Genomic DNA, 14,345 nt, shown 5'->3' on the forward strand with positions numbered 1-14,345 from the left:
TTCATATATTTTTTTAAACTATAAGTAGAACAACCTTCAACAAATTTTGAGCATTGACAATCACTGCAACTTGATTTTACATTTTTATTGTTTTATTGTTTGTGTAGCAATTTCTTTCAATGTTTAATTTCATTTGCACTAGTAGGTGTTTTTTTATGTAGAAATTAAATCTACATGTAATTTAAGTGGAGATATCTTTGTTCAGGGCGCCACAATTGATGACATTCGGCAGGCATTTCCAATCCCAATGGGTCCACCAGGAGCTACTGTGAGTTTACTACTTCTATATACACAACATGTTTCTGCATACAGCATGAGCAGCTCATAAATAATTGCACGTCATTCCTGCTGCCGCTCGGCATAATTCATGCATTGCCTGGATAGAATCTAAATCGTCGATGAGCGATGGCTGCATTGTATTTTACTTTAGGTTGAAACTGGCTGCGGAAAGAATAAAAACAGCATTGCAAGCTTGATGTCATGCATATTAGATGCATGCTCAAAATGTCTTGCTCCTCTGTTTCTGTGTGTGTGTGTAGGGTGCACCAGGACTGAAGGTAAGGCTGTATCACTGTTCATTGAGGATGGCTTAGGCGGAAATATGAGCTTGATGCTTTATTTGTCCTATTTTTCAGGGGGGGAAAGGAGAGCGAGGCCTGAAAGGGGAAAAGGTAGTTACTGATGATTTAAATGTGAAAAACATGAAAATGGAAACTGCCTTATTGTGCGCTTTATAAACATCCATATCTATACAGGGAGATGCTGGCGCTCCTGGAAAGTCTCTGGAGATGAAGGTTGAACACATGACATTGTGATTCCTCCTCTGGGATACATTCTCTGGGTTTATGCGATTGTCACTGAAAATATTTTGCCTCCATTTTAGGACGTTGAAGAAATGTTTGAAAACTATGGAATAAGGGTGAGATTTGGACCTTATAAGTCTATGAAAATTAAGTGTGATGGCACATTGTCATGTTTTTTTTTTCCCCACAGCTGCCTTTGTTGAAGGCTTTGATTGACAGGCTGCTGCAGGACGGTATAGAGGAACTGCTCCAAGTGCTCACTACATCCAAGAAAAAAGAAAAAACTGATACTCACACCTCCAATGTCATCACCGAGTACACTGTACGTAATGTCAATCTGGATTTTTTCTGCTCATTCCCCAAGAGGCCTCTACACAGCCAGGACAGGAAGAATAGAAATGTAATATAAGCAAGTCAACATTATGTCCAAATCATGCTGAGGCAGTAAAGAAAATTAAATGCAAAAGGATCCAAGAAAGAGTCAAATAATATTCAGCCTCTCCATTCTTTTCTGCTACTCTTAAATTCTGCTATTCTTAATCTTTCGGCGTCTTTTATATTTCATGCGTAAGAATTTTGTTTTGCTAATCAAATCAGTCATTGCATAACATTATGAAGAAATAGACTGTTTTGTTTTTGGTTTTTTTAGAGTTCTTTGAAATTTGACCTCACCAACAAGCCACTGATAGCATTAGATGACGAGGACAAACATTTAGAGGGCGAACTGCTTGATCCTCTGTCAGCTGTAAGTATTCAACTTGGTAATGATGAACTGATGCTAAGGCATGAATTTCCTCATAAAATAAGGAAAACTACAAGGTCTAAATATAGAAATACATTTCCACTGAGGTTTCATTAAATGAACCATGATATGTTCCACATTGACATGTTTTTTGTTGCCATTAACATGATTAACATGCAGCAGTACTGAAGTGTGATGAGGCCTTTTTATCTCCCTATTTACATACATTCTGACCGTCTTTCATTTTGTTTTCTCTGAAGGGTCCTTTGATTGAAACCGCAGAGGGTCCAACGCTGTGGACCATGACCACAGTGGACGGAGAGAAGAAAGTCACCAAATTAAAGGGATCCAAAGGGACAGGGGAAGAAGACTGGGATGTGGACAAAGTGTCTTCACTCAAAATGAATCGGACTCTGGTCAATTCTACCTTGAACCACACCAACGTTGAGGAGGTAGGAACTCCTAATATTCTCAACATTGTTTGGAATCTCATAATTTAACGCTGCTTTGGGATGTGACTGATTATTATTCCGTTTTGTCATTTTTTGTTCTTGTGGTTAAATATTATTCAGTTCAATAACTTCATTAATTAGCTGTCTGCAAATCACTCTCTAATTAGAATTCTAAAATCTACCTTAAATATTGAATTAAACTAATATCAAAATGCAATTTGATAATTAAATTATCCATAATTTTTGTTGAAATGTTCTAAATGTGTCTTTAGACGGTCTCAGTATTGCCTGAAACTGTGCTGGAGACTGTTCTCCTCACACAGGATGACCCACTGAAGAAGAACTCGGCACCAAAGAAGAAGAACAGGGAACATGGGAAAGTAAAGCTTTCTCATTAATACACTTTAAATACACATGAAATGCTACTCAGTTTAATTTAATGCACATATTTAATGGTGCACACTTGCCTTTCATGTTTTAACTCATTCTACAGAAAACATAATGACGTGAATTGAATAAAAATATTCAAATCAGCTCTTGAAGACGTGTAAAGATTTAAATCTCTGACATTTCGTTGCAAGTTAACAGTGGTGGTGTTGCAGGTGTGAGCAGGAGTTGGTGCACTAATGAGATATATGCAGTGAAAAAGGTTAACCTAAAAGATATTCTTAACCCAGAAAATATAACAGAAGAAAAACATATTTGGCGTTCGATTTACTGCAATCCCTATACGTATATATTTTCTTTTTGCCGCTAAAGTAAGTACTTCACTTTGCTATAACTCTAGTTATGAATGGTTTAACTTCGGTCATCCACAAACGTAAGGTGGACTTTTGTCTCAATAACTTTGCATCAACTGAGTTTTTTTTGTCAAAATCCCTCTAATATAGAGAAGAAAATCATCAATGAGCTAAAACATGAAGTCAGTGGTGTGATTCAAATAAATAAAAGCTGGATTACGTCTTGTGTATTTTTGTATTCACCTTGATGATCATTAACTTCTTCCCTGCTGTTAGTATCACTCTTAACTTATCAACCATAATTTTACCAACATCGGAAACATGAGGAACTTGTATCTTTTTCTCTTTTTTTTCCCCCTCTAACTGTTGACTTCTTAACCAGGGCAAAGGAAATAAAGGACGACAAAAGAGGCAGAGACAACGCCTGGTAAATGTCCTTAAAGGGTGTCAAACTAAACATGGAAACTGAACTTACCTTTTCTTTTAAACTGACCAAAATCAAAGAAATTAGGGGTGTAGCTGATGATATTATCAGCCGAGTCAAAGCCAGCAGTGGCAGTTTTTGATGTGGCACTATGGGGAAGACGCAAGTACTTGAGAATCAGTAAAAAAAAACACGTGATGAACAAGTTTTCTGTAGTCTTAATGTATGTTCAGAAGTTGTAGTTGTCTTATAATTTGATGCTGAGAATATGGAGACATGGTCAGGTGCATTCTGCCTGCATGCAAAGCATTTTATCACCCTTAAAATCTCAGATAATAGATTTTTACCCTGCCTTCTGCTGGTGGCAAATAACCATTTCTAAACTTTAAGAGGCTGTACTTTGATTAAAAAAAATAAAAAAGTTCCCAAAAATATTGTTAGTGTCATCTTGTTGTCTTCCCATAGACGCGGTATGTTGCATTGTCCCATCTCGTGAGCTGAATGAATCTTTACACCCCTAATGTCAACTAACACTTCTCGACCTACTAAACTCCAAAAACAAACTCTAACAGTTCTAACATAACATAAACCGACAAGAAATAACAGCTCCTTTAACTACATTTTAATAAATTAGGACTCAATAACTAATTCTAGTTATAACACCCTCAATTAACAGTAGATTTTATGGATGATGCCTCTGCAATATGGAGCATGTGTCTGTTTTAATATCTATGTGCTTCCAATGAAAATGTTGACTTAATCGGTGGGTTGCTCTGTGATTTCTTGGCTTTGTTCTCCTCAATCACACAACTGATGTAAATGTTGATAATTGCAACTTTTCTCTTTAGATGAATAACGAGCACAAGCAAAAGGAAGAGGAAAACGAGGACTTCTATGACGAAGAATATACTTATGAATACGAGGTAGGCAGTGGTTGCACTAAATTAGTAATTCAGTCTCGGTTGGGAGCTTTCTCTTAAATGTGATGTTGATGACGTGGCTTATCTTACAGATTCAAGCTCGGAGGATATAAAGAGGCTTTTTTTTTTCCCTCCAGTTATCTCTGGGGACTCAAAAATATCTGTGCTCACACAAATACTGGAAAGCGTTGATTAATGACACACCCACTACCTGAATTTAATCATTAGGGTTGAATTAGTTTGTCAGTGCAGCTCGCTGCATCTGCTGTGTATGTTTTGCACCAAGGGTGTGCATGTTTTAAAAGTTATGATGAAAGAATTTTTTGTTTGTTTCTTTGAAACAGGAAGAACTTTTCCCAGACGAACCTACAGTCTCTCTGGAGAGGACGGGGAAGGGAGAGGTAAATTTGCTTCAAACAGAATGCTCTCATCTGTGTCAGCTGGACTGGGTATAAACGTCATGATTCATTTTTAATGTAAAATATGCTCAATGCTTTTTTTTTTGCATGCGACTTGAAGCCTAAATAGATGAATTCCCAAGTCCTGCGTATGAAAACGAAGCACGATTGAAACAATAGACAATATAACTCTTATATTTAATTATGTTCTTTGAATCATCTTTGCAGGAGGAACAGCTATTCACACAAAGTCCAGACCCGTTTGAAACCTCCAGTCGTCCTCTAGCCACCGTCAGAGAAACCGATGCACAGGTAACTGCTCATTATGGACGGCATACTGTGTCATTTTAGCTTGGTCAGCATGCACAAGGACACATCCATAAAATGAAAGTTATCTTTTTGTTCCAATGAAAACCCCCTTATAGGAATATATTATTTTGTTTTTCCCCTCTGATGTAGTTGAGGGATGTCCCCTGAGTGTTATTCAGAGAAAGTTAGTTTGCTCTCTGGAAAGTTTTTCCCACTCTTGTAAGAGGGTCAGTCAAAAAAACCCCAAAAAAAACAAGTGTGTTGGTAAAAACATTATTTTGTGTGAAGCGTTGAAACTCCTCGAACTCATCAGTCTTCCCTCTAGTCAACTTCCCTGATCTTTGCTGAAGAAAGCATCGCCGTAATATGATGCTGCCACAACCATGCTTCACACTGGGAATCTAAGAAGGATGATGCGCTTTAGTTTTTTGAAAAGAACACTTATTCCAGATATTGTCTTTGTCCCTTACATTGCTTGTGGGAGGCCGCAGCAGGACTTTCAACAACGGCTCTTCTTGCAAATCCTAGGTGCTACCAGTGCTACTTTTTAATTGTCTGACTAAAATGTCAATAAAATACATTGAACCTCCTGAATATAATGTGACAAGATATGAAAGTTTAAGGGGTCTGGATCCCTTGTATTGCTGTTGCTGTCTCTTAAAGAAATGCATGTATGGACTTTCAATTACCTTCATGTACTATTGTGGATGAATGGTTTCGTGTCTCTGTATCCTAGATTGTAGAACGACTTGACTTAGAATTCAGCCCTAAAGACTTATGTCTTGTACTTGTGTTTTAGGACTTGAGTCTCTTAATCTTTCCGTCTCATGTAATCAGAAATGAAGGCAAGTTGCCATTCGCTTAGCCTATTGCGTCATTGCAAGGTTACTTCCAGTTGACAATATAAACAAAAGCACTTCCTGTTCTCTTTGACCTTCTCTCTCATTTGCCTTTCTCAGCATGCTACACACCAAAACTTCATACTTATCACAGCTATATATTTTATGACACTATCAATGAAAACTATGCAGCCACCAGTTACAGGATGATGCTCTGCTGCATCTCTTCTTTATACCTGGGAGGGATTGAAATTAAAGCATGTTTGTAATGCTCCTTTTCAATTTTGTTCCCCTCAGATTATCACAACCACCACTTCACCTTCTTCATCTCTGGATAGCGTAGATAAGGTAAGTAGGGAAGCTTGCCGTTTCATTATTCATTCTTGTCCTCCACCAAGCAGGAAGCTGTTAAAAGAGATGTCTATTTAAGCCTCTGTTTCTCAGAAGCATTACAATAAAACCTTAAGGTTTGAGAAGGAAAATGGGCAAATTAGGATCGATTAGATTCTGATGTGACTTACTTTTGCTTAAATTGCAAAATAGGCTTTTGGGCTTGAATGGTGTGGGCCTTTTTAGTTGTAATTGCAACATTTTTACTCGGTATGGTGCTTCACTTTTGTGCTGTCGCATTCACATCCAAATTTTAAGTTTGCTCTGCTTGTACACCCAGGATGAGGTGACACTGCCCACTCCTCTGGTAGTAACAGGAGAATCGGATGAGGTACAGTTTCTATTTTTAATCTTATCGACTTATATTTCACCTGGATGTCTCTTCAATCTTTGCATGCCTTGGAATGCAAAACTTTCTTTCATACAATGATTTGCAAAACTGTTAGTGCTGCTTGAACATTTGACATTTTTACAAACCAATGTGATTTATTTAGAATTTATGTAATGAACCATCGAAAGTAGTGGGTAATTCTGAAGTGAAAGGCAAACTAAAAAAAGTGAAAGGTGCTATTTTTTTGTTGAAAACTTAAGTGCAGCAAAATACATTTAGCAGTTACCTACTTGGTATGTAGAGTTCATTGGTGTGTAATCTAGCATCATGAAGACCAAGGAACACATCAGTATTTGTAATAAATTTTAAAAATTCTGTTTTCTGACACTTCATTATTATGTGCTACTTTGTTGTCATTGCCTCCACATAGAACTAAATAAATATACATTGGTGGTTTGTTTTTTCGAACATGTCAAAATGTGGAAAAACTTGGGTTTTGCTAGATACTAACACCAGAGACATGTGGGATTGCTAAATATTTCACCAGTTTAAACAGTGCGCATATCCATGTATTTAGTAACAATGCACAAATGTTTACCATAGGACAAGATAGTATTTTGAGCAGCATGCATTTAGTGTAATTTGTTTTAGAGCTTGCTTGACTTGGAAATGGCGCAAAACTGTAAAATGTAGAGCTTATAGAAAATTCATATCTTATCATATTTAGTTTAAAAAAATCCTGAGTTACTTTTAATACTTCTCTCTCTCATTTCTTTAAACAGGAAATCTCTTAATTCCCCAGAGACTACACACTATAAAACTAGTCACTGGTGAAGATTCCTGAACCTGAGCAACATTTCACAAGCGGGGACTCCTTTCCATACAGAGACAATGATCCAAATCTATGGCCTTAAAAAAGGGTCTATTTTTTGAAAAAGAACATTTTAGTGGAGAAAACTTAATCTATTCAGTTAATCCAGCATAACCTCCCTTTCTTAGCCTTTTTAGACTCCAAATTTATTTATTCCAATGGCTTTTAGTAATTTAGTTTTCTCTTTACCACGCGCATTGAAAAAAAATTTCAAATATTTTTTTCAGAATTAAAAAAATATATATATTTATTGAAACAGGGGGGGAAGAATGTTGCTTCTCTAATTTTCCAAAAGTGTTTAAATAAAAATGACAAAAGTGTGTTTTGAGCAGTTATGTAGATGGATTCAGCACTGTTTCCACTGGTGAAAGTTGTCTGTCATTACTTTGTGTGTCTTTAACATCCATGTGCATGTATTTTTAAGTAAAAATATTTAATACAATGAGCCAGTCTCTGTCTTTTGTTTTTACTTTATTGATTATTGTAGAAATCCACCACACACAAAAACAAAATAAGTCGTGAAAAAAATAGGGCTCCGAATAACATGTTTTTCTTGTATCTTAGGGTATTTACAAATATCTGTTTAACCATACATTATCAAGAAAACTGTCTGGAATTGCAGGAGATTAAGAACAGTAACATGTCCAAGGGCTTCATATACAAAACACAAAAATCAATTAATTTTTTTTAGTTAGGCATCTGTTCAGGTTTTATTGAGCCACATTAAAGTTTTCCAGACAGATGCCAAGGCTCTTGGAATCATGTTCTTTGGATAGACGAGCCTAGAATTTAATCATTCGGACGACAGAAGTATGGAGACTCCCTACGACTTTCTAGAAAAAGAACATAAAAGCTGTGAGGCACAGAGTTAAACTTGCCATGCTTTACGACCTCAATGAATTCAAACATGCATTGTCCTTGAGGGGAAAAAAATACGATGCAGCAGAAGTGGATCCTGGAAGTTGTCGTTAACCCAAAATCATAACGGTAAATCTACCACAGCCTGAGTGACTAATTGGGAAAAGTAAATTTATGCACCAGGTTGAAGATTTCATCCCATTGAGATGCTGTGGGGTGACTGGAAACGTGCAGGAAGCTCCTCAAACTTCTCAGCTGAAACGTGAAACTGTTTTTTATTTGCAAAATTTTCTTTTCCAAAGATAACCAAGAAAGAATTGTGAACATTTCTGAATAATGAACAGAGTATGAAATGAAGTGCACCGATTTATTTTTTCACATCACTTCAATATGAAGTTTGCTTATTAAAGGTTTTGGTCACATTACAGGCGCCTCAACTTCAAACCAGAGTGAAAAGAGACGCCTTTTGGCATGATTCAACGGTAAGGTTCAGCTGGTTCTGTACAACGAAATAAAAGATGAATGAAAGTTATTAATAGTTGAACAACAGCAATGGCTTTGCATTGCAGATATTTATGCCTGGTGCTCCAGGTGGAAGAATTCGGACGAAGGAAATGCAAGAAGTAATTTTCTCATCTTGTTCTGCCTTTAAAAAATTCATAGTTTCAAACATGAAAATGCAATTTCCTGGTCACTGTGGAACAAGAATAAGATTCTCCACCTATTTTAATTCCAGAATCCGTCCTCTGGAGCTCAAGGTTACAGCAGCTGGAGGGTAAGTGTGTGATCAGCAAGGCATCAAACTCTCAACGGGTTTCTGAATTACTTTTACTTATAAATACATTGCTTTCTGCTTTTCTAGAGACGAAAGCTCAACAATCTCAAAGCTCAGGCACATGCAAGTAGGGAGAGGCAAGAAACGGGAGAGAAAGGGATATACAGTGATGCAAATACAGAGACGATGTTTGGAGCAGATCTGACTGAGGGAGTAACCGTAGCAGAACCAGATGCCGACCCTGATCCGGTCTACGAGGTGGAGGAGGAGAGGAGTGGCGACTACGACTGGGAGACGGAGGAAGATGATGTCGATCGCGAGAGAGAAACCGAAGAGGAGCTGGAGAGGCAGCGAGAGGAGGAGAGGCTGGAAATGGAGAGGGAAAGAGAGGAGCTGGAGAAGGAGAGGGAGAAGATGGAAGAGGAGAAAGATGTGAAGGGGGAGAGAACAGAACAGGAAGTAGAGAGAGACTATGAGAGGGAGAGGGAGGAGTGGGAACGGCGGAGGGCGGAGATGGAGAGGGAAAGAGGGGGAGGTTACAGTGAAGAAACTGGACAGCCATACCCATATCCTCCACAGTACTTTTTTCTGAAGGTAAGAACCCAAAGGTGACTCACCTAAGTACACTAATATATTCACTCTGCGAATAATAAGAAAAGTTTGTGTACAAGTAGTCATTTGTGGAAACTCGTCCCATTAAACATTATTTTTATTGCAAAATGTAACAAAGCACATGGGCCACATACAATGCAACACATAACTGGACTCTTCTTTTTCTGTTTAACCAAGATGCAACAGGTGCTGTTCACACTAATGATTCAAATGAGGCCTGCTTCTCAATCAAAATCAAAAAGTTCACCCACTAAACATTTATGTAGAAAAACAGCTGAAGCAAAACATCAGATTGTTTCTAGACCAACAATCTCATTTTTATCTCGGCTATCTAATTTGTTGCTCAACTGGTTAATGTAATTAATCTAATTAAAAACCATTTCCCCAGTTTCCTGCACAATATATTTAGTCCCAGTAGTGATATTTTAATCGCAGGGCATTGCTTTGAAGGCGATATTAATCATACCAAGGCATAATTTTGAATGTGTTGTGCATGTTTAAAATGAAAAGATTTAGTTAATAATTTACATTATTAATATTTCTGTGACAGGGGCAGCCAGGCGAGAATGGAAAACCGGGACCAAAGGTGACTACTGGTTTATTTTAAGATTAAAACAACATTAAGGATAACCTATAACACAAAACATAATGTATAAATGCTTATGTGTGTCCAAGTCTTACAGGTTTAAAAGTGAAGCAGATTTATTTCTGTTGACTTAATTGGCCTTTTCCACTCAACGAAGCAGCAAAGTTTTAAACTATATGCATAACTTTGACCCTGTGCACATTTTGTTGTATTTTTCAGGAAGAACATTTTAAAATCATAATTTGAGGCCAGAAATTATGACTCTAGGTATTCAGTCATCTGAAGATCAGTGAACCTAAAACATTATGAAAATACATTTTCTAGAAAACGTCCTTTCGATTTAGCTCGTGGTTCTGTTTTGTCTTTTTGCCTGATCGTTGTGAACGACCGTTAATGTGAGACAGAGTTCAGCTGCATCCTGCAGAAAACTGCTTCCTGTCCCCCGAAGCGTCTTTTCTATTTTCTGATTACTAACCGCACTGATGTTGCGTTGATTGACATTATGTAAAAGAAAAATGACAGTTCATCAGGTGGCTGTTGGGGGATATTTTAATCAAGACCAATTTAAAGCGCCATCACTGCCCTCCCTGCACCCACAGAGATGGTCTAATTTAGCAATGCATTGTCTTTTCAGGGTTAATGGCTTTGACATTATGTGTTACACATACAAATACGTTATCAAGGCTCTCTATTTTTACATTTCTATGTTTGCAATTAAACCTAGTTAATTTGAATCATGTTTAAAAGAGAGTCAATTTCTCTAGGATTTTATGTGATGGACCAACACCAAGTATTATATAAGTAGAAGCTTAAATAAAATGTTGAAGTTCTACTTACTCGCCCCCATTCCGTTCAATCTGCAGTATGTTTTGTTGGTCTTTCCCATAAAATAAATACAGTCAGGTTTGTGGATAAAATAAAACTTCAAGGAGGGGGGAAGTGAATAGTTTTTCAGTTGAGTCATTGTTGTTATCGCACTGAAATCAGCATTGTCATCATCATGGGAGCGCAAAGCAAGGTCAACATTTGCTGAATGAAATGTGCCACCAGTTCATAAAAATATCATGGCTTGCCCCGCTGCCGATCCACACGGCATCAGTAAATGACATCAGAGCTCGGGGAGAGCGTCTCTCCCGTCTCGCCTGTCAGTAACGCCATTCGAATCCGGGCCTTTGATGTCTCCTCTGCTCTATTTCTGTACGACTCTGAGAGAGATTAAAGCAGGCATTAATAATTCCCCTTGTTAAACATGCTGACAACCCTTGTTTTTTTTGTTGTTTTTTTATGTGAAATTCCTCTGCGTTTGCTAATTTGGCTACTGTAAAAAAGTTACCCTCAATTTATTTCCCTAACTATGATGATCTGATGTTTTTTTGTTTTTTTAGGGGGAAATTGGTGAAAAAGGACAAAAGGTAAAGTTGTTAAAAAATTGTAACCCACTATGTTTAGATGATGCATATTCAGCTGACTTTTTTTTTTTTTTTTTTTTAGGGTGAGCCAGGTATTGGGCATAGAGGGCCAGAGGGCCAAGCCGGTCCCCCAGGACAAAAGGTGAAATTTCCCTCCTTATTAAAAAGAAAATAAACAAATATTATACCAGCAATTAACTGATAGCTTACTTATAAATTCTTGGAAAACCAATCAGTCCCTGCAGTCTTCTTTAACATTAATTTTAATTGACTTTGTTTCTCATTGCAGTTTTAATCCAGGGAATTAATTGGTCCTGTGACTCACTCCCGCATTTAAATCTGTACTTGAGCTTTTCCTTTGCGAGAACGACTTGAACCGAAAGCAATTATTCAAATGTGATAAAAGAGCCGAATAATCGCATTTCATTGAACAAGTGCCTACCTGAGTGTGTGTTCTTTCAAACTTTCAGTTCTTCTCGGCGTTTTTTTTTTTTTAAACACGCCTCAAATTGTCGCCTCAGGGTGAGCCGGGTGAGCCAGGACCTCCAGGAGCGCAAGGCATCCAGGGTATTAATGGAAACGCAGGAATACAGGGTATCCCAGGACTCAAGGGGCCTCCTGGAGATCCAGGAGAGCCAGGCAGAGAGGTAAACAATTATATATTAAGCTTCAAAAACACTTCAGAGAAATTCAATATTCTCTTTCATTCCGGAATGAAATTGGCTCGAACATAGAAAAATACAAAAAAACATGGAAAGAGTTCTTCTGTTAAAGCTTTGTGTGTTGACGTAGGGTGAACGGGGTAAAAGAGGGAAGAATGGATCGACTGGACCCCCAGGACCCAGAGGTGCACCAGGACCTGATGTATGAAGAAACTTTCCTTTTTCTAATTTCTGTCTGTTACGCTAACTTTAGTCATTACAAACAAACAAACCTTGTGTTTATCAGTTGTGATTTATTATCGATTTTAACAATAACAAAAAACTAAAGTTGCACAATTAAAGCTGACAAAACATTCATTAAAGACTTTGGGGGGGATGAAATTTAGGAATTAAAAAGTTCCAGAAGATGCTAAAAGGTCTTGACTGCCAGTCGAGACCAAGAGCTTCATCTCATTTGGGTTCCATGCAGTGACTTGAAACGGTCAAGAAACTCCCCAAACATTTTCCAGCTAAAAGTGAAGACTGGGGCAAACTTTCCTTTGACTGGTTTTGAAGACCGGCAGATGGCAACAAGAATCATCTCAGTGATGCTGTTTCAGACTAAGACTTGAACTTGCATTTTGTTTTAGGTAGAATCACATTCATTCTGTGAACAACACAACCTTACTTGTTGTTTAAGGGCAATAAAATCACTTTATTTAAACAAGGTTAAACATTAATATGAGAACGTTTCTTACTGCAAGGATGAACTTTGAATAGGATATCCTTATAGATATGTTTTCATGTGAAATCACCACTTTTTAAAGGAACATTTCAGCCTTTTCACACTGTTTCGTCTGACTGCTTGCCTGAACAGAACCAAATTTACCATCTTCTCTTTGAAGGGTCTTCCTGGAGTACCTGGTGTCAAAGGAGAAAAGGTAACAACAGTGATCTAGACTTTTTTTTTTTTTTTTTTTTTTGTCTTGCACATAATGAATAAATTTATGGCGTGTTCGATTGCTGAAGTCTTAAACACTATAAATATATCGAGCAAACAAAACGTCTCAAATGCGCCAAAATATTTAATCAGGGTGACAGCATTCCAGGTCAGCCCGGTTCCAGAGGAGTTCCTGGTCCACCAGGCAGACAGGTGAGCTCTCTGCATCGTTTCAAGATCTATTTTTGATGTGTTTATATAAGTTTAACTTGACATAGTTAGTGCTTTATGAGATATTTTTCTTTTCAGGGCGAAAGGGGAACCGCAGGTGTTAAAGGAAGCCCCGGTCATATTGTGAGAAACTTCTTTCTTCTTTGTAAGTGACACAAATATCTAATCAATCTGTTAGATTTTAATTTTATTTTGTTTTTCCAATTCTTCAACCAGGGTTCAAAAGGCTTACGTGGCAACAAAGGAGAAAAGGTGAGAGACATTACCTGATATTAATTTAAAGATTTTTTAAAATGATACGTTCGTGGCTGACATTTTGTGTTAATAATGCATGTTGGCAAAGATGGATATTTTTGTAGTCATTACTTTTATCAAATTCAGTATTTCTGCTTTATTATATAAAGTGCTCAGTGGGTTCAGATGTTTGTCTTGTGATTTAAAAAAAAATACCTGAGAAAATAAAGCAGAAAAAGTTTAATCCAAGAACCAAAACTAAGTTAAAGACAAAATCCCATAAACCACGATGGATGTGTCAAAAGGAATCACTCAAAATAGATATATAAATAAATAAAACTGCTACCATGTAGCTTAAACTTTCTCCTTATGGATTATGGAGCATTTTGGTGTTGAAAGGTAAAGTAGCTGCTTAATGATGCTGCAGATAAACCCTTATGTTGTCTTAATTTAGACTGAATTTGTCACCTTAATGCTGACAGAGGATATAAGGAGGATGTTTCCATTGTCATTATGACACTGATATCACTGAGGCAAGATGACGGATTAAGACTCATTTCCTGATTGAAATATGGGCATGTTGTGGAAAAGCTATTTGATTCCATCAACAAAAAAAGAAAAAAAAACTATGTAGGTATGCAGAAGACTTGCTTTATCTGTAAAGTCGGGTCAGAATGAAAAATGCTTCATTTCTCTTTGTCTTGTTCGTCGCTGCAGGGCAGGTTCTGTTGTCTCATTTTAAGTTAAGAGTCTCATCTGGAGCCGTTCAAAACCGTCGACCTAATAATATATTCCTACTGCATTTTTTTCCCCCTCTAACTCAAAGACCAGAGTAACCTG

General features: G+C 37.3%; 1 protein-coding gene across 1 annotated transcript in view; it reads left to right on the plus strand.

Annotated features, from left to right (window-relative positions):
- The window catches only part of col7a1l (collagen type VII alpha 1-like), a 76,684-nt gene that overhangs the window by 53,758 nt on the left and 8,581 nt on the right, over nucleotides 1-14,345 (plus strand). Inside the window, exons 64-91 of the mRNA XM_088003063.1 lie at nucleotides 206-268; nucleotides 540-557; nucleotides 636-671; nucleotides 756-794; nucleotides 884-919; nucleotides 994-1,125; nucleotides 1,453-1,548; nucleotides 1,806-1,997; nucleotides 2,270-2,377; nucleotides 3,120-3,164; nucleotides 4,010-4,084; nucleotides 4,426-4,482; nucleotides 4,708-4,791; nucleotides 5,925-5,975; nucleotides 6,298-6,348; nucleotides 8,506-8,559; nucleotides 8,647-8,700; nucleotides 8,814-8,852; nucleotides 8,940-9,446; nucleotides 10,015-10,050; nucleotides 11,436-11,462; nucleotides 11,542-11,601; nucleotides 11,981-12,106; nucleotides 12,252-12,323; nucleotides 13,006-13,041; nucleotides 13,194-13,253; nucleotides 13,350-13,394; nucleotides 13,488-13,523. Coding sequence (XP_087859189.1) covers nucleotides 206-268; nucleotides 540-557; nucleotides 636-671; nucleotides 756-794; nucleotides 884-919; nucleotides 994-1,125; nucleotides 1,453-1,548; nucleotides 1,806-1,997; nucleotides 2,270-2,377; nucleotides 3,120-3,164; nucleotides 4,010-4,084; nucleotides 4,426-4,482; nucleotides 4,708-4,791; nucleotides 5,925-5,975; nucleotides 6,298-6,348; nucleotides 8,506-8,559; nucleotides 8,647-8,700; nucleotides 8,814-8,852; nucleotides 8,940-9,446; nucleotides 10,015-10,050; nucleotides 11,436-11,462; nucleotides 11,542-11,601; nucleotides 11,981-12,106; nucleotides 12,252-12,323; nucleotides 13,006-13,041; nucleotides 13,194-13,253; nucleotides 13,350-13,394; nucleotides 13,488-13,523 — 2,235 coding nt within the window. The remainder of the gene's footprint in view (nucleotides 1-205; nucleotides 269-539; nucleotides 558-635; nucleotides 672-755; nucleotides 795-883; nucleotides 920-993; nucleotides 1,126-1,452; nucleotides 1,549-1,805; nucleotides 1,998-2,269; nucleotides 2,378-3,119; nucleotides 3,165-4,009; nucleotides 4,085-4,425; nucleotides 4,483-4,707; nucleotides 4,792-5,924; nucleotides 5,976-6,297; nucleotides 6,349-8,505; nucleotides 8,560-8,646; nucleotides 8,701-8,813; nucleotides 8,853-8,939; nucleotides 9,447-10,014; nucleotides 10,051-11,435; nucleotides 11,463-11,541; nucleotides 11,602-11,980; nucleotides 12,107-12,251; nucleotides 12,324-13,005; nucleotides 13,042-13,193; nucleotides 13,254-13,349; nucleotides 13,395-13,487; nucleotides 13,524-14,345) is intronic.

Source organism: Poecilia mexicana, unplaced genomic scaffold (assembly GCF_051168715.1).
Source record: "Poecilia mexicana isolate PSO_F unplaced genomic scaffold, ASM5116871v1 scaffold_23, whole genome shotgun sequence".
Taxonomy (NCBI): domain Eukaryota; kingdom Metazoa; phylum Chordata; class Actinopteri; order Cyprinodontiformes; family Poeciliidae; genus Poecilia; species Poecilia mexicana.